Raw genomic sequence first — 21,042 nt, 5'->3', positions numbered from 1 at the left:
ATAAATACCCTAAGTACGATGCTTTATTAAAACGAAATGCACTGGAAACACAAAAGAAATTCCAAACTGGTCCACAGACTTACTATATGCTTATGGCGCAATAAGTGGGCGGAGCACAGTATCAATGTTGTTGAGTGAACAATTATATTTTATATACAAACATGTATGTGAAATTTAAATTTAATAATTTCATATAGACAGTCAAATAAAAAAGTAAGTAATTTATTTATGCTCATTATAAACATATCCTAAAATCAGAGTTTGCAAAGAAAAAAAAACAAGCCTTTTTTTAAGATCATCTGATAATCATGGTGCCCGTTTTATTAAAATATATTGTAACAACATTATGCTTACAAAGAATGATATATTATCAAGTGTCCATTTATCAAGCCAGACATTCTAGAAAAAATGTACAAACCATATTATATGTAATATGTTAAATATATAAACAAGTAAAAGATCATTATAAACCTAGTCATTATCGTACCCGAAAGAGAAAGTTAAAATTTATTACTCTTTTTAACTCTAAAAGAAGTCATTTTTACACAAAACTGGTTATATTTACAATAAGGGTAAATCAGATAAGAGACTATATAATGAGCATGGCAGTCTAACTTAAACTGAATGTTATTGCTCTCTTGTTGTTATTTGTTTGTAATCATGTTAACTCATATTTTCGGTTGTGGATGCTATGATCATTGTTTTGATGATCATAAGCTGTATAAGCTTGTATCTAAATAAGTGTTCTGTTCTGCCATGTACAATTGGAAATGTTGGTGATATTTAAAAGCACTTGCCACTTCTTACAACATGAAAGAATGGCGTTTAACATAGACTGGAGATGGTCTTCCGTGTCTGATACTAAGACGATGTATGCCGAGTTCTTTGATTACGAGATCTTAGGCGAATATTACCCAGAGAGTAGAAGACTTAGTGCATCCCTGCTTGATACTACATATGTATGTATTATAATCATGTACACTTGTTTTGTTCTTGTCGCCATTTTGTAGGATATTCGGCCACATGGTTCTATAGTATTCTGGTGAATAAATGACCTTTCTGTCCCCGGTGCCCAAGGGTGTCCACCTGGTAGGTAAGGTGGAGGTTAACTCGGCGGATGTACTCTTCCTCAATGAAATAAACTATATTACTTACCGCAGCAGACTAGAAAGGACAAAATCAAAATACCCTAGTTCAATACTTACAATATGGTAGAATACAGTAAAGTTCTATCAGAGAAACGGAGTAATATTTAATCAATTAATAACGACAATGTGTTATATATCTTTTTAAACGTGCAAAGCTAATTATGTTCTTTATTAATCAACAGTTTCTGAAACAAAGATCAATACACAAACATACCATCTGTGTGGTATGTCACGGCAACGTCCGCACATACAACAGCATTGCCTCTCCTCTTTTTTCTGGCTGTTTTCAGCGCCTTCAGTATGCCCCCAGGGGCAGGAGTTAATATTACCATCATGAGGCCTGGTTTCATTTTAATGGCACTATATACAAGTTGCTTTGTATATGTATTTAGCAAAAAAGGTGTAGTTAGCTTTCAACCACTCCTGCTTTCGAAGGCCGTCTTACTGCTGTCACAATCATTTTGGTTCTTCGTTGCTGATAAACTCGCTTGATTTGCTGGCACCTTACCCTTGTGCCCCACTTCTTGCCTGAACTGGCACTCGCCTGTTAAAGTACAAAGTCATGTAAACATTCTGGTAGAAACCACCTTCAGGTTCAGGTGCGCTTCAGACTAGTATATTAGCAAATGATTGAATCTCTTGGCAGTGACAAACTTACAGACATTTTAATCTAAATCCATTAAGTTACTATTTGATTATTTTCCCAACGCATAGCATGGCAGGACCACTTTATAGTTGTTGCAAGCCTTTTTGTGTATGGAACTTCAATGAAAAGCCAATCAGCACCACATTAATAGAAACAAAATCATCTCGTGAGTGTTGGAACAAGGTGAAGGCTCATTTACCTTAATATTTCAAAATATCAATTTACTTAATACTGATATAGTTAGTAAGTTCATCTCAGGAACATCAGATGTGAAAACATTGTGAATGTCACAGTTGTCAGTGTTTTGTGAAGCCAGCGTTTAGCATTCTCATTACTCAGAGGTTTGATAATGATATATCTAACGTGTGGTGCGCATAGCATCATCACTCTGGTGAACGAAAATGGCATTTAGTTTCCTCCTCTGGGTTCAGGAACCCATTGCTGTACTTATAGTAACCATCCTAAATCGGAAGAGCCACTCATTGTTATCAGTTACACGGTGCCTGCTGCCCTGGGAAAATGTTTATTTTGAATTAAACAAATACTAGTTTTTATTTAATATAGTAACACGAATGTCCATGCTGACCAGGATGAATGATTTTCTTTTGAGAGGACCATTTTACTCACGTCTTGGAATTTGCAATTTAAATCTTTAGTTTAACAGGCAAAAAAGTATTGCCTGTATTACGAAATAAACTTCGGCTGTGAGAAGAAATTGTTTCAAAGATATTTTGAACATTTATAAGTTATCGTTTCTGGGCTGTTTATGAACTTTGACTTTGTATGTTGAGAAAGGATTCACAACTTCTGTATTCGTTAAACACCTGAAAATGACAATTTTCGGCCCACTGTTAATGATCATATCAGGTCCTTAAATAAGTTACATCGATTATTGGGATGATTAATTATTTATGCAATTTTGGAATGCAGAAATCCCTATGGATGACGATGACATTGCTATTGTCGGTATCGGTTGCCGTTTACCAGGTGCCGAAAACGTCGCAGAGTTCTGGACATTACTCAAAAAAGGAGAAAATCATGTGATTGACATTCCATTCTCAAGATGGGACAATTCTAAAATATACGACCGAGATCCCGACGCCCTCGGAAAATCGTATGTCCCGAAGGCAGGCTTTGTGTCAAAGTGAGTATTATCCATTAAATAATAAAACAATCGTTAAATACAATGCAGGTTACACTGCAATATTTTATTTTCGGTTAAGTTCGAGATCAAATACATAGGCTTACCAGTCAACAAGTGTTTAACTATATGACAACTTATTTTCAAGATGTCAACTCGTTCAGTCTCGTGTTTTTTATCCCCTTTACTTAAAATATGTTAATTTCGGAAAAGTCAATAGAAGCGTTTCCGTTAAAATGTTCGATCAAACAAGATGGTGTTAAAAAATAGGAACCAAATGGCAAAAAAACATTTAAACTGATTGTTTCCCATTTCATTTCTAACTAAGAATATGAAGACGAAAGTAAGAACCAAACCAGAAAAAAATACATTGTTTTATTGTTTTTATGCTTGTTTTATATGTAGACCCGGATTTTGAGACAAGCCCACTTAATAATATATATATGTGTGTGTGTGTGTGTGTGCGTGTGTGTGTGCGTGCGTGCGTGGGTGCGTGCGTGCGTGCGTGCGTGTGTGTGTTGTAAATGCTTAAAACGTTAATGTAAACCTCGGCTCAACGTCTCCGTCATTATTAACCTACTCGGGTTAATATTATGCCCTTCATGATATGTGATAGTTATATCATTTTAAACCTCGGCTAACGCCTGTGTTCATATTGTCCTTCTCGTGATTACACTTTCTGTTATCACACTCTATGACATACCATAATACGTTAAGATGACTTTAAGGAATTTGATACAGGGATAGTCACGTAATGTATAATAATAATATTGAATACAGCATTTATTCAACGTAGGTGGCCATGCAGATCTATATGCTTGAACACATTTCAGTGTTTACACATGGGATCCAGAGTTCTTTGGAATTGGCAACGCAGAAGCTGCTCTTGTAGACCCACAACAGCGAATGGTGCTAACATGTACTCACATGGCTCTGGAGGATGGAGGAATAACAAGAAAAGATTTGGCAGAATCACAGACTGGGGTTTATATAGGTAATAATAACAAGTAATATAATAATAAATGAGCATATCACTCTTACTGTTTGTAACAATGCACTTTACATGAGCCGGATAATATTCTATAATTGTTCATCTTGGACGGATTTCATCAAATCGATTTTCGAAGAGTTTTGAAATCATATTAAGAGGAAGTTTTTCTATGTTAGTATATGACCAGTGAGATACTTTTCTCAATAAGTTGACTTAAAGTAAAAAATGACTTAAGGCTTTTTACGAATACCAACCCAATTTAACTAATTGCAACAATTTAACGATTTTGCACCTTAGTGCATGTGTTTTTCCAATTCGTTAAGACCAATGGTATTGCCATGTGAAATAAAACAAGTTACGAAAACAATAATAAAACTAGATGTTGCTCTTATATAATATGTAATTTTTTACTGTTCTTCGTCAACAGAGTAGAAATGTTTTCGTTAGTTTTGTTGAAATTTAATGTGATTAAGAAAATGTCAACAATAGAATACCACTCGATGCGCTGCTTTTTGGGCTTTTATAGTGTAGCAGTAACACAGGTTGCGCTTCCAGGAGGCCCCATCCCCCTTGCTGAACATTAATTGGATAATTGTTTGTTTCAGTATAAGATTGTGGTATATTTAACAGACTGAGCACGACAGTTATATTCACTTTTGGTGAACTATTTAAATCGTACACTGAAATAAAAAAATATGTTATGCCTAAAAGACATTTAATTGCACTTTTTTAGAAAAAAAACACATCAACCTGTATGCGCACGTAACGTGACTATTTCGGAAATATCAACGTTGACGTTTTATCCTAGTCCTATGCTCGGTGATGTTCCTTTTTCTTCGCAGAACGGGCTAAAAGTTCAAAACAGAGTGAAATATTAAATTGATGATCTTACTGTTTTAAACAGTGAAATATCAGTTTTTGTTCACTGATACATCTCCATTAACTACATTTTAGCATATAATTAATGAAATTTCAGTATCAGATGGTTCGATGAACGATTATAATTTGCCAGTTTGTTTCACCGTGCATTTATCCGTCCATCGACAATACTTAGTTTTAAGCAAGGGTATCACGGACCTCGACCTTTTGAACAACAACAGTAAACGATGTAAAGATGTTAATACGCATGAAGGATGTAGGACATAAGGCGGTTACAACAGCACACAATAAGAACTCTATTGCAAAATAAGCTGAGAGCAAAGTTTTTGTACCCTTGATGTTATGTTTTTAATGGATTGCAGGTGTAATGGCAGACGACTACAAGAAGTATGTCCTTGGGCAAATAGACAGTGCCTATACCCTTACGGGCGTTGATAGGAGCATCATCAGCGCCCGTGTGGCATACGTGTACAATCTAGCTGGTCCGGCAATGACTATTGAAACGGCATGCTCATCGTCAATGGTAGCCGTAGACACGGCATCACAGGCGTTAAGGATGGGTAGGTATATTGTACATTTAGATGAAATGCCGAAACTGTCCATAGGGTCAGTGAAAAAGTCCGAGTCACTAAATGGCGATACCGGGATTCTTTCTGGCAAAAAGGAGTTAGCTCAAAGATCAAAGATCAAAATTTATAATCGGTCTCATAATTGGTAGATTTACTTTATTGAAGAGAATATCAAGGTAGCTGCGAATATCGAGCTGTAAGTTCGATATTCGACAATGCATTGAAATGAAGCATCCATAGGCTCGTGAGGGCTTAAAACGCAAGATGACAATCGAGCTAGCTGCGAATCGTTGTAAGTTACATAGACGACGATATACATACTATTAGTAGCTGGTGGGTTTGTTTGCAGATATCGAGCTATGGGATTATTTGTCAAAATAAAATAACTCAGATCACTTTTGGCTTGTGAATTTGTGTCCTGATTAGGGTTATTTGTCGAGTACATGTATATGCATGAATCAAACATCAATGGTTCCTAGTACCAAATGTGAATATCGAGCAAGTGTGAATATCGATATGTGAGTTTGATATTCGACAATATACAGACATTAAATATGCAAATATCGAACCAGCTGCATATATTGAGCTATACTCGATATTTCGTTAATATACAGAAATCAGGAGCTGGTGGGTTTGTTTGCTGATGAAGCTTAGTACCCGATACGAATATCGAGCCAAGTTAGAATTTGCGAAAATATGTAGTAAACGGACGTTTATGGGCTGGTGAATTTGTTTGCTAATGGAGTAAGTTTAAAAATTTTAGGAGTTTTATCGATATAGCTGCGATTACCGTGGTTTGAAATCGCTATTTGAAAATAAAAGATTTAAGCATTCATGTGTTTAAGTGTTTAACGCTGGAGCTATTACACGATAATGAATGACGAGCCGTAAGATCGATATAAGACAACATAGAAAAATCAGTCTTTTAGAGGCTGGTGGGTTTGTTTGTTGCTTGGGCTTTATACTCAGGGCGAATATCGAGAGAGCTGTGAATATCAAGCTCAGAGATTGATATTCGAGTGTGCGCAGATTTCAGACATCCATTTGCTTGTGAATGTATTTAATGATTTGGGTAAGTACCAAATTTAATTATCGATCCAGCTGCGATCTGTGAATTCGATATTAGAAAATATGAAAATCCAACTATTTACATGTGTGTTAAGGTGTTTCACGGTAGAGCATATTACCTAGTGTTATCGATATTCGACAATATACAGAAATGAGACTATGAAGTGATGGTGGGTTTGATTGCGGTTGAGGATAGTACCCTTGGCGACTATGTTTTATTGTATGGTGTAAAGGCCCGATCAACGACCTCCCATTTGTGTTTGCAAATCCCGGATTTCGCAAACTCAAGTACGCTCAAATAACGATGCAATCGGAAACATACCTATAATTAAGTTAGAAGGCTTCATTTAGATATGATTTTGGTGTTTTTTGTTTGAAAAATGTTTTTGGCAAGTTGTCATATTGAGCCGCAAATTTCGGACCCCAGCGGGGGGTTTGCAGAAAAACACTGGGTTTTTCACTCTCCCGCGGGATTTTCCCCCAGCTTTTAAAAGCTGGGGGAAAATCCCGCGGGAATTCAATAATACAAGATATAAGTTATATTTGCACAAAACAAGACTTATATCAAAAGGAGCATTATACTTCAACACTGGTAGTGAATTAAAACGAGGGTACGGGTTTTTTCTCCTGCGTGATAAAATTCCCAGATTTTACCGATAATGCACAATCAATAAAAAAGCCCTCTTCTTAGCTACTGTAATATTTTTATGATGTTATTTTTAACTTGGTTAAGGATTTTGAAATAGATAGGTACATGTATTTCGTTTAAAAATAATAAAATAATAATGTTATTTATGGGAGTAAAACCCGGCAAAAAACAGTTTTGATTTAAAACGCGATTATTTCATTTCATTTAAAGCAAAGCCAAATGTTTGTACACATGTATCTTATTTGTTTAATATAACACCCATACTGTTTATGTAAATGATATTATTTAAGGGAATTTTGAAACTTATGATGTAGTGTAATTTAACCTTTGTAGTTTTAATAATCTTCCTCTTTTTAACCCACTTCGAAAATACTGCTTAAAAGAAAATTATGAGTACAATGAGTTGTAACATTAACATGTAAATATTGCGTAACATTATTGGTAATAGAATGTGACTTCAAACTGGTTCAACTCAAACATGCAGTCATCAATACTGTATGCTGGAAAATTTCAAATGTGTCACACGAATCAGTTAGTGTTTCATAGAAGATAAAGAAACTCACCAAGCTTTGAAGAACGATGAATGATACTGATTTTTGCAAAATGGATATTCCAAACATCCATGGGTAAGTCATATATTTTATTCCTTTACATTTTTGTGTGGCTTGTTGAATATGTACCTCCCACCCATGCCAACTCTTTAAACAAAACATATTTCTGTTCTAAGGGAGGGGCGCTAGTCAAGAGCATACACCCCTAAGTTATGCTTATGTCAAATTCTGGGCACACGTTCTGGACCCGCGGATCATCTGCTAATTTTCAAACGTCTCAACAGGTTTGTGAGAAAACGGGGTGTTATGAAAGGTTTTAGGATTTAATTTAGAGAGGTATTTGATGCTTGTAATATATTTTATATAATTTATGTTTTATGATATTTTTTCTATTTGAAATTGCAAAAGCATATTGCCAAAAATATGAATTAAATTTTAATGATAAAATCTTGGACATATACCTCCATGTAATAACAGGTATTACCATTTCATCAAATTCAGTAAGCTTCTTATGACACAGACAGCAGTTTTGCCTATGTAATGTGCAGGTAGGCGCATGATTGAAATGGCCTATTTAGCTGACTGCAGTGGTCTAAATTGAACATCCAAAAGTCTAATTGGATATCTGTGACTCAGTATGTGCTTGTTTTGTCAGATTTATGTTACTGTTTGGACTTTCGAGTAACAAAGTTGTGCTTGTTAGATGTAATATTGGTCCCTCTTAATAACTGTCCCCATGGTGTGTGTGATTTTTCCCCCATGTAAATGTCCTCATAACTAATACTATAGTATATGTAAATGTTAGGTGTGATTCCTCTCAATGTACATGTCTTCATAACTAATTACTTATACTGTATACATATGAATGTCCCTGAATTACTATCCCCATGGCGTTTGTCTTGGCAACGTTCATGTCAGAATAACTATTACTATAGTGTATGTCAATGTATTGTATGTATTTTATTGGTTTGTTTCATAAACATATATAACTATTACATATAAATGGCAACAATTTTAGATAAAAACAATGTGACGGGCAACTCAGATTAACTTTATAAGGCTACTGTTTTTTTATTGTTCGTTTAACAAATCTGCCGCTCAAAAAAAAACGCGATTTCAGAAAAAAAGTTGGAAAACCCAAACTTTTTTATTCTCTCCGCTCAGAATTTTACCCGTCGATTTAAACAAAATGTCGGGGAAAGAAAGACAACTCCTTCCAAATTTTCCTCGTTTCTATAGCCAGTCTATAAGTCATCCAATCGTAATCGCTGATTTTTGCATTCAGACGTTTGATTGGACAACAACGCTCGAAGAAACATGACGGAGTGGTTACCGTTAAGCTATTTCTCGGACAGCAAACAGTAAATTCATTTGTTAAAAAAAAAAATGAGTCACGTTCGATTTCTTTACTTTAATTTCAATGATAATGCTATCATTTGGAATTGTAATAAACGAACTTATGCTATTATGTTTATTTTTCTGTTAATTTGTAGTATTAATAAGAACCATTGTTTTTCAACATTTCTTCATTTTTTTGGTATTTTTAAACAATTCGATTTATTGTGTTAAGTCTTATTTAGTGTTCACCATTATTGCCATATTTAATGCCATAGCTACTCTAGTCAGTGTGTGTTGTGAGTTTTTGTTATAATGGTATACGTTGTATATGTCATGCAAGTTGTGCACTCACTTATTTTTAATAATAAAGTTATTACCAGCAATTGTTTCAAATCACACTAATAAAAAATAATAGTTCAATGTTGTTACTCAATTAAAATCAAAACGATGGGGTAATAGAAACTTGAAATACTCATTTATAATGTGAGATTCCATTTATTTATTTTTCAAAAGTGTGGAATCACATTGGAAAACTTATCTGTAACTCTGTAAATTGTCATAGAGGTTCTGTCAGAACAAAGGAAGAAAATGTGCCACCTAAAAGGACTGTCAGTTTATTTGATATTTAATGATGTCCAAGACTTAAGAAATTTGATTGGGTTCCTCCTGATAAAATATTATTCAGGCTGTTTTTGACTCTTGACTATAAGTTTTTATTTGTGCCAGTGTCGCGGACCTATTAGATTCCGATTGGTTTGTGCCATACCAAAGAAAACGCTGCACATAATACGTAAAAATTGTTTATACTTTCTTTTTCTGTGTATAAACCTAGGAAGACAAGTGTGCCCTGGAGAACTTGCATGGCCATCTAATAACAGGATTAAGACTCATGGATGGTCTGAAAGTCATTTTTGGACCAAATCAATTGAGCTAACTTGTGTTCAGATTGTGAACAGTCTATGATTGCGAACAGTATCTAGGCAGTATTAACAGTCATGTGATAACTCAAATGAAACTTAAGTGTTTAGTTTAAAACTAATGTTAAGATTGTGAACAGTACCTAGTCAGAATTAACTATCATGTGCTCATTTAAATAAAACTTAATAATAGTGATCAAAATCGAACTGATTTTAAAATTTAATGATGTGAACACTGTTCAGGCAGTAATTGTTCAGTGATTGGAAGAAAAGTGTTGTTTAATATAGCACCGGTGGTAAGATTCCATCCCTGTTTTGTGTTTAAAGTATTAAAATTTTAATAAGTAGCTTAATAACTTATGTTTTATTTAATACCAAAATATAAAAGATCATTTTGAAATTTTATTTTTTATTTTATTTCCTCCTTCTACGAACATCTTCAGGCATGGCGGTTCGTTAAACAAACAATAAAAAATGAAAGGCCTAAAAGATTATTTATTGTTTATATGCAATATATATTAAAGGATACGGATTTCTTTTATTCTTAAATCTATTGTTTTGTCATTTTTAGATTTATATTGTTTTCTTTTGTATGTATGTCTGTTTTTACTTTCAGCAATATTAAACAACTTGTGTTCGAATTAATTTGCAAGTAAAACTTGGCAGGTATTCAATATTGGTCCTAATTGAATCTGAGAACGATACAGCGTATTAGATAACTGACCACTAGAGTGAATTAAGTCAATGATATCTGACCCTTAGATAAACTTGAGTTGCACATTGAATACATGTTCCATCACTTGACTCTATGTTTTTATGTTTCTTCATTTGTTTCTCCATTTTTTAAGTTATTATCGATTTCGCTCTTGGAATATTGTTGTTTTTTTATATTTAATTAATAAAAATTGCTGACAAATGCTCTCCAAGAACTTCTGATGTGTGGTTTTCAAATGCGTGTTCATCCTTTATTCCTTTACTCAGCTAGAGGATGGAATTCATTAAACTACTGTATTCAATACCCCATGCAGCTCTTCATATTGTTTGAAAGCAATTATTTCACACAATCTAATATTAAAGGAACTAGACTCCAGATGATAACATAGTAAGAAAAAGAGAAAATTGTCAAAATCTAACATAAAACTTTTATGGTTGTGTACAGTGCATTGAATCTTACTTACTGGTGTGTGATATGTTCAAATTTGAAATTTACTCGGTTTGTCTACCATATAAAACCCAGTGAATTTAAAAATAGCGTTCGTATATTTATCTGTACTAATCATGTGACTTTTACATGCTAAAAGTAAATATGCTCACTATAAACTGAGAAACCATTATGTGCAATTTTGACAGATTAAACTCAGCTGAGACAGTGATGAAATATTTAAATCACGTATAATGATGTATTATCAGTCTCGTGCTAGTTGGAATTGATACGGCAAGGTTTGATTTGAGGTAATACTGAATTTCTCGTTTTAAAACCATCTGGTGTCTATGTCCCTTTAAATTGTGCGTGGTCGGAATTAGTCACCTGGGCTGAGTAGGGAACAATGCTCGCACATTGGCTGTCATGGGTTTAATCCCAATATCAGGCGCACTTATCCGTAAGGTTTCACCAACCTATAAACAGTCGCTATAAAGCATTATGTACGCAGGGTATAGATTACGTAAGTTAGTATACAATTGGTTGTGTGTGTGGGGGAGGGGTAGTGGTACTTCATCGTTGAATTAGATTTCTGTAACACTTGGTTATGACAAAAGTAAATGCTGTAGTCTTTAACGTTTTACCTAGACAATAAGATCTTATTTAAATGAAAGTATGTAACCCGTGGTAGTTTCTGAATGAAATTTTAAAGCCTTTAATGAAAGTTATCATCTAGATAATGAATAAACTTAAAGATAGTGCAAGGCCATACCATAAAATCTGAAGTTTAAAATGAATGTTAATATTAAAATCACATTTCAACTTTATTAAATTTACTCAAAATAAAAATGTTCAATGTTTTACTTATTCCGCTATTAAAAGTGCATTTATCGTGTTATTTTTTGTTAAATGGCATATTTGAGTTTTGCTGTATTTTCCTCCCGTAAAATATCCATCAAATTTATGGAGTTCTCAAATCAAATAAATTAAACTAAAATAATCCATCAACAGTAATTAATAACTTAAAAGTAATGTATATATGCTCAAAAATATAAGACTTGAATTGATTGCGTTTTTTTGATAAAATCTTTAAAGTTTATCCCGCAGGAGAAAAACCCAGAACTGAAAACCTTGGGGGTTTGTTTCGTGTTATTTCACTTCCGGTGTCGAAGCATAATGTTCCTTTTGATATAAGAAGTTGTTTTGTGCTAATATAAATCTCGTATTTGTGAAACCCCGCGGGAGAGTGAAAAATCCAGTGTTTGTCTAAAAAAACACGCTTGGGTCCGAAATTCGCGGGTCAATATAACAAACTTCCAAAAACATTTTGCAAACAAAAAACACCGTTATATAAGGGTACTTTAAATTGCGAATTCCAGGATTTGCAAACACAAATAGGAGGTGTTAAATCGCACTATGCTATCCATTGTGTTTACATCTAAATTGTTATAAAATGAATTGTAGAAAAACCAATAATGTCAAATTTATTTATATCCTTTGGTAATGTTAATTGTCTTATTTTCAAACAAGCAATTCCATTGACATACGTTTCAGGAACAATAACAGCAGCAATTTGCGGCGGTGTAAACCTGATGTTCGATCCAAATGTATTTGTTGCCTTGACAAAAGCACGAATGGCGTCCCCTTCAGGCCAATGCCGATCTTTTACAAAAGACGCAGACGGGTATGCACGAGGTGAGGGATGTGGCATCCTCGTCCTGAAAAGACTTAAAGATGTAAGTCAATGTATTCATGAGAAATATAAGCTGGTCAATAAAAATACAGTTACAGCTTACAAGCTCATTCAACCAAACGAATAAACAAGAAATCAATGCCAAACAAGGATCGCGTAAAGTGCAGATAATTTTAACATTTGCGCATTGGTTGAAAGCAGCGTATTTATTGTGTCGCGAAATGGTTTGTTAAGTGAAATGAACAACGTTCAAGCCTTAGTATAAAATTATAAAATTATGGTAACAAACGTGTTCTTGAACGAGCTTTTGAATAAATAATCCTAAAACCTTGTTATGGTCAAAACTTTATTTCGGCGATACTATATGGGTGACCGTTGACTCTGATTGATATTTGCCCAGGTTATGAAATAAAAAGCGCGAACGATTATCTCAATGTTATAACCCATTATTCTACTTTTATTTCAGAGCAAGAAACACATATAAGTAAATGTGAAAAACAACTTTTTAGAGTAGCTAAGACTAGTAAAACAAAGAACTGGTTGTCAATGGTAGTAAACAACTTTAAATGTTAATGATATGACATTAATAATAAAATACTGTACCTACAAGGTTTTTTGCCTTACTGCAGCATTTTGATAAACTGAATTTGTTGTTAATTCAAAATATACAGTAAAATTCCATCCATTTAAGATACAACACAATTTTATGAGATTTTTGCTCAAATGAATCTAGCAAAATGGCAAGAATACTAAAGCCTCCACAAAAAGTTTTATTACGACGTTCACTTCTTTTTGATACGTTGTAATCTGTCTTTTATTCTCATTTTTGTGCGTTATTTAGTCAAGTCTAGATCTAATTATTGCTTGCAAGCCGACAGAGAAGCCATTTTGAAAAGTCCATGATAATGACAAAAAATAGTTAGAAAACTATTGGCCAGTTACACGGTAAAGTCATTAAATATTTTGTATTACTGACAATAGATAAGTCCTAGATAATACTTAAATGTCTATAATGGTATATTTGGATAGGCTAGAAACATGTGATTCTATATGTCAAACTCAAAATACCCTTTATTTATTTATTTGTAAATGTTCATGTTTTACTTTGTCATGAAGAAGGTTACATGGACATGGAACATTTCAACCGTTTAATTGTAGTGGTGCCTTACACAATGCGTTATTATTTCGAGTTTTTTCATCCAGCCATCTTGAACCAACCTGAATAACATAATTTCAAAACAATATAAAAGTACTCTATATAAATAAAACATGACATATATTAAAATAATTTTAAGATGTAAATTGAAATATAATCACCTCAGTACCTATTAACTTTTAAGCGTAAAAATATTCCACGAAAAAGGTACAAACCTGGTAGATTCATATCACATTGTAAGATACGTTGTAAATAAATACATATTTAGAACGTATGGTACGATGCGGTATAATTCTACCAGGTTAGTAACAGCCAAACAATGTTAAATTTCAGAAAAGTTAAAGTTTGTTAGTTATAAGGATTTAGACGTTAAATGGCGTTTTCAGTTTCATTGTAGGAATGCAATTTCAATATACGCCTGGCCGCCAGGCTTCTTTCTTTATGCTGTCAGGATTCCACGCTGCTAAGCAGTCAGTTTGGAGGCAATACAAACATTACTCGTAGTTCATTGTCTATGCAATTTGTTTTTGTTTTATTGTGATTTTGGATGCCCCTCTTTCATTGTAATTTAAGCATTGACCATTATGTGTTTAACAAAGGCTATGGCTATCTGTCTGGCTCGAGCTCGTTACTCATTGAATACTTATTAATATTTATGTTGACTTTATAGTCGCTGTATATTAATAGTTCTTATTTACAAACAATTATATTCTGCATCAAAACACAAATGTACTATATTGAAATGTACGATTAACACAGGCAGAGCAAGATGGGAACAGAATATGGGCAACCATCAATACCGCTGTTAACCAAGATGGACGTAATGAGACACCAATTAACCATCCCTCGGCAAAAGCGCAGACGGACTTGATGAATTCCATGTACCATAGATTTGGAATAGACAAAACGTCCATACAAGTTATCGAAGCCCACGGTAAATTATCAATATACTATCAACGTATCAAATAAGACAAAACATCGTAGACAACTTTAATAAAATCCAATTTTTTATAATATATACCAGTGTAAATTGAGTTGGAATCTTCGTAGACCGAGTTTAATTTGAGGATAACATTGACTTAGAGGTAAACGCTTAAATCATCAAAGTAATAATACGTGCTTGAAGTCGAGCGCGCACCGGCTGTAAGTCCTATACGTTTCACATGAAAGGCACTACTTCCTTTTTTTGCCGAAGTGATGGTAATCTTTTTTGGGGAAACACTGAACCATAAAAGAGAACTAGAAAAAGCTTGTCATGCATTGCTCATATAAGGCGCGTACAGACCGGTAAGCATATTGTCCATGTTCTTGGCGGGGTTTGACCTCCGTTAACCAATGAAAATGTATACGGAAACACCCGAGTTACATGTAAATATTTACATCGTGACTGTTAAGAGTTCAATATTTGATCGGGAAGTATATTTCATCACTCTGCAATATAGTATTAAGCAATGTTTTTTGTAATTTTAACAATTATGATACAGTAGCTGACGAGTTAGTAAAATATCGTTTAAACAAAATATTTATGAACTAAACTTTATATGTATTTATCTTTCACGTAAACAGTCCCCATCAGTCAATCAAAATAAAACACACATCCAATCAAATATCGATTCAAATATGACCGTCAGCATTCCGATCGGCGCCATTTTATGTCAACCTCGTCTGCATTGTCTAACAATAAAATTTTCGACGATTTTTGTAGCAAACATTAAATGATGTAATTGAGGTATCTGGATGCTGACAGCCGTTACCCAGACCGATTGGTAGGTGGTGTCAATTCAATCCTTTCCGAACCTAAACAACACTAAGAATGCGAGCGTATGATCAAAGCCAGCGATCGCTCTGAACAGCTGACGGTACAGAACATGGACGGGAACTACCACATGTTAGCGTGTATCAAAGTATAGAGTAACATGTAGGTTATAAACGCTGAGACTCGAGCTATGCTTAATATTTAATTGTATAACGCATAAGGGCGTCGGGAATCAATTGCAAAGCAGCTTTGTCATTACACATTCTGCTTATTTCCAAATATGGTAATATGTGAAAACATTTTCGACCCAATGGCATATGAGTTTAAGATATGTTTGTGTTTGTAGTTAAGACTCATCCAAGATGCTTCTTTTAGTCCATTTCTGGAGTTTAAAGAAGATTATATACTTCCAGGTTGCATAAACGTAGGACAAACGTTTCCCTTTCATTCCTGGTATGTCTCACTTGATGTATTTAGCGAACTATAACCCTACAGTTTCCGGCGCCCGTAGTTCATATTAGGCTCGGCGCGTAAATGTATGTCATATGAATTTGACGCCGAAAGGGAGACAACTTCAAGTACTAGTTTGTTCAACGATCGCTAAAGTACCTCATATTTTTACTTAAAGCACATATAAGACGTTTAACGATTACAATATCTTTAATACTGTTCCATTTATATATTTTGTGTCCAAAATAAGGTTAGGCTACAACTATGATACAATATTTACATTTCTCTTTTGATGGGTAGCACTAGCTTTAACACAATTTCAATCAGTTTTTAAATCACGCCGCCCAATAACGCTTAAAGGGCACATTTGTAATCCTCTCAATGTCGTTTTTTGCCAAAAACGACCTTTCATTTGTGTTTGCAAATTCCGGATTTCGCAAACTCATGTACCCTTTAATAACGATGCAATTGAATACTGGCCTATAATTTAGTATGAAGGCTTTATTTAGGTTGAGTTTGGTGTTTTTTGTTTGGGAAATGTTTTGGAAGTTTATCATATTGACCCGCCAATTTCGGACCCCAGCTGCGGTTTTGCAGAAAAAAACACTGGGTTTTTCACTCTCCCGCGGGATTTTCCCCAACCACTAAAAAGCTGGGGGAAAATCCCGCGGAGTTTCAATTATACAAGATATAAGTTATATTTGCACAATACAACTTCTTATATCAAAACGAGCATTATGCTTCAACACCGGAAGTGAAATAACGCGACACAAATTATTCCAGCTTTTCAGTACGGTGTTTTTCTCCTGCGGGATAAATTTCCCAGATTTTATCAAAAACACTCAATCCATCCTTATTTTTTTGAGCCTATATACATTACTTTTAAGTTAATTTGATTATTTTAGTGTTATTTTTTCATTTGAGAATTCCATAAATTTAATGAATATTTTACGAGAGAAAAAAACAACAGCAAAACTCAAGTATACCATTTTATGAAAAATAACACGATAAATGTACTTTAAAAAGCGAAAAAAAGTAAAAAAAAAAAAAAAAAAAAACATGTTTATTTTGAGTGAATGTTATAAAGTTAAAATGTGATTCTAATACTATTTTTTTAAACTTCAGATTTTAGCAATTAGTTGTATGCAACCATCGGCATCGCCGATCTACAGACGTCGTAAAATTTAGTTATATTATGGCCGTGTCACCATCAATGATCTTCCAGTTTATTTATTATCTATTCCATTAAAGACTACAATATTTCATTGTGGCATAACCAAGTGTTACAGAAATCCAATTCAATGATGAAGTACTACACATCCCCCAACACACCCCCATCCACACCCCTACAAACAACCCATTTAATACTTATGTAATAAATACCCCGCGTACAGAAATTTTCTGTTAATAGGTTGGTAAAACCTTACGGATAAGTGCGCCTGATACGGGGATTAAACCCATGACATCTAATACACTAGCATTGCCCTCTACTCAGCCCAGGTGGCCGATTCCGACCCACACACACTTAAAACGGACTTAGACACCAGATGGTTCAAAGAAGAGAATTTCAGTATTATCTCAAAACAAACATAGCCGAATAAATACCAGCTAGGATGAGACTGATAATACATCATTTTACGTGATTAAAATATTTCATCACTGTCTCATCTGAGTTTAACTTTTTAAAAATCGCATATAAAGGTTTCCCAGTTAATGGTGAGCATATATAGCATGTATTTTTAAATGTACTTGGATTTACATGGTAGTCAAACCGAATAAACTTTTAATTGGAAAATATAATACATAAGTAAGTAAGTAAGATTCAATGCGGTGTACACAACGATAAAGGTTTAATCTTTGGTTTTGACAATTTTCTCTTTTTTTGCAATGTAATCATCAGCATTCAATTTTATAAAGCTGGTTAACTCTTTGGTTTGGTCAGAAGCTTACCGACCTGTGTAAGGTATTAAGAATTTAAAAAAGAATTGTCTTCAAGTATCTTAAAATCAATACATAAAAAAACGTCTGCGCGTTAATTTATGTTGAATAAGAGCATAGTAGTGAAGTTACTTAACTCTTTTACAAAGATGGTTCAACCAAAACATAATGAGAATCCGATATTGATATATGTGCATTTATATATCAAGCATATACTATATATACCAATATGTTTCTTATAATTCTTAAATAGAATAGATGTGAACATGTAAATTGTATAATCATGTAGAGCAGAGACATTTAAGATCCAATAAGGATTAGTTTACATTTAAGGTCAAATAAAAGCAATCAAAATCTTTCTTGATTGTATAACATTTGAGTTCACACACATCTGAAATATTGTGATTAAATTTCTTTACATTATTGATATACAGAATGTGATAATCATTATCAAAATATTATCATGATAAGTAAGTTGTTGAGTGAAAAACAAAAATTCAATTTAAATTGAGAAATTATTTAAAGATGCACTCTTACTCCCACATAAGATTTACTACAATTAATACTTTTGTTTTATTATTCTAAAAAGGATGAATACATATCGAAAACAATGGTTCTTATACCTATTTGAAAAAAATGTGCATAAAACACAGTATTTCTACCATTTGAGATTAGAGTACATCGCACTAAATCTTTGAGCATTCATCATTCATTTAATATTTTTGCCTATTTAGCTATTAATTAAACGGTTACAATCTCGTTATCAGTAATTAATATTTTCCATAAATTTATTATTAAGTAAGTAGTTAAAGAGTTATCAGTCAAAATATATGTTTGCTATACATGTGTTTGCATTGATAATGCCCCCCGCCCCCCCTCTTAATTCGCTAGTGTCCTGAAATGAAACGCAAAATAATTCGTCTGACACATTCGAAATTTTCCAGCAGACACTATTGATTACTGTATGTTTGTGTTAAACAGGTTTAAAGTCACATTCAGGTACTGATTATTAAACAATTTTACGCAATATTTACATGTTAACGTTACAACACATACCTCCCACTTTTCAGTATTTTTAATGTTGGCTAAAATAGAGTACGAAATCTAATTAAAAACAGAAAGGTTACATTACACTAATTCATAAGTTTTGAAACCTTATATAATATCATTTACATAATTAACATGGGTTATATATTCAACAAATAAGATGCATATGTAAAAACATTTTATTTTGCTTTAAATGAAGTGCCATAATCGCGTTTTATTTCATAAATTGTCAAAACTGTTGTTGCTGTTGTTTTTCTCCCGTAAAACAAGAGCTGTCACAGTATGTGACGAATGCCCCCGAATGTGACATTGACCTATGAACAAGGTCAGTACATGAAAAGTTGATCTTGCCTTTACGTGTCAAATACATATGGCAAGTTATTTTAAATAACATAAAAAAATACCACCCATACTTGACAACCTACACTGTTATGTCCTTATAAGCACTCCATTGTGAATAAACACTAAGTGTGACCTTGGCCTTAGAGGTAGGGACACGGGTCTTGCACGCGACACGTCGTCTTGGTATGTGGAACACATGTGGCAAGTTATTTTAAAATATGTCCATATAAGGGAAAGTTACAGCCCGGACACGAGTTATTGAGACGGACGGACGGACGATGCGATTTTAATATGCCCACCTTCGGGGGCATAAAAAAATATCTGGTATTTTCACATGAAAGAAATGTATTTCAAATTCCATGACAAAGTGATAAATAACTAATAATTACAATAATATTATAGCACAAAAGTGGGCCTTTTTATGGATTGTGTATTATTAGTAAAATCTCGGAATTTCATCCCGCAGAAAGAAAACGTACAGTAAAGCTCTTTTTTTGTTTCGTTTTCACTTCCGGTGGCAAAGCATAATGCTCTTTTTGATATAAGGATTTGTTTTGTGCTTATATAACTGTTTCCCAGGCGTGTTTGTTCCGTCATGTATGATTGTCCGTATGCCATGAATACAACAAATCTGTTAGTAAAATGTGTTCACTGCCATGACAGGATAATTAGTATTCACACTGAAGCCAATCATACATAACGGAACATACACGCCTGGGAAACACTCACACTAGCTATAATTAAACACCTCGTTACACTTATAGCATGTATGATTGAAGCCCCGTGGGAGGGTCTGTATAAACCCCGCTTGGGTCCGATATTAGCGGGTCAGTATGACAAACAAAATCATGCCTAAATGAATCCTTCTAACTTAATTATATGCCAGTATTCGATTGCATCATTTTTAAAGGGTACAAGTTTGAGTTTGCAAAATCAGGGATTTGCAAACACAAATGAAAAGTCGTTCAAATTTCGAGCCGTTGGACTGGGCATTCTGAGTTGTTCCTGTCTGAGTTATAATTATACTGTTTCTATGTTTATTCCAATACAAACTTCCCAGGGGAAGGTAGAAATCTACAACAAACAAAAATTATATTAAAACAAGCAAAATAACCTACAGGAAAAATATAATTACAAAGACAAGCTTACTTAGTTAAAATGCCTAGTTTTCCTTCTAAATCTGGACTGCTAGATTAATGCAGTTAATGCCTAGAAACTTTAAATATTATATACCTAACTGATACCAGTAAAGCAAACACTTATCAATAGTTTAAATGAAAAACAAGAATATACAAGGATGACCCATGCATACAAACAAACATGAAAAATACATAATAACATAAAATGTAGAAAATATCAGCTTAAGAAAATGATTTATCAAATATTAATGGAATGAATTAAATAGGAACTTACTCTGTGGGTAACCCAAAACTAGTCTTAATTCTAAAGAAAATACAAATTTCTCAGTAACACATCTGCATTGAAAAAATGGCCTAATTCTAACTAAGGGAGATAAACGCGCAAAACGAAAAAGTACCCTCACTGGCTTATTTGCCTATTACATGACAACACAATAATGGACTGATAACTTCAGAGGGTTCGTATCTCTTTAAATGTCTTTA

At 33.7% G+C, this 21,042-nt stretch overlaps 1 protein-coding gene across 1 annotated transcript in view; it reads left to right on the top strand.

Moving 5' to 3' along the window:
- LOC128244218 (mycolipanoate synthase-like) overlaps window positions 1-21,042 on the top strand; it is a 42,885-nt gene that overhangs the window by 6,393 nt on the left and 15,450 nt on the right. Inside the window, 5 exon segments of the mRNA XM_052962235.1 lie at window positions 2,725-2,938; window positions 3,769-3,929; window positions 5,168-5,365; window positions 12,593-12,774; window positions 14,647-14,821. Coding sequence (XP_052818195.1) covers window positions 2,725-2,938; window positions 3,769-3,929; window positions 5,168-5,365; window positions 12,593-12,774; window positions 14,647-14,821 — 930 coding nt within the window.

Source organism: Mya arenaria, chromosome 8 (genome assembly GCF_026914265.1).
Source record: "Mya arenaria isolate MELC-2E11 chromosome 8, ASM2691426v1".
In the NCBI taxonomy this organism is placed as follows: domain Eukaryota; kingdom Metazoa; phylum Mollusca; class Bivalvia; order Myida; family Myidae; genus Mya; species Mya arenaria.
This window is presented reverse-complemented; position numbering and strand designations above follow the sequence as displayed.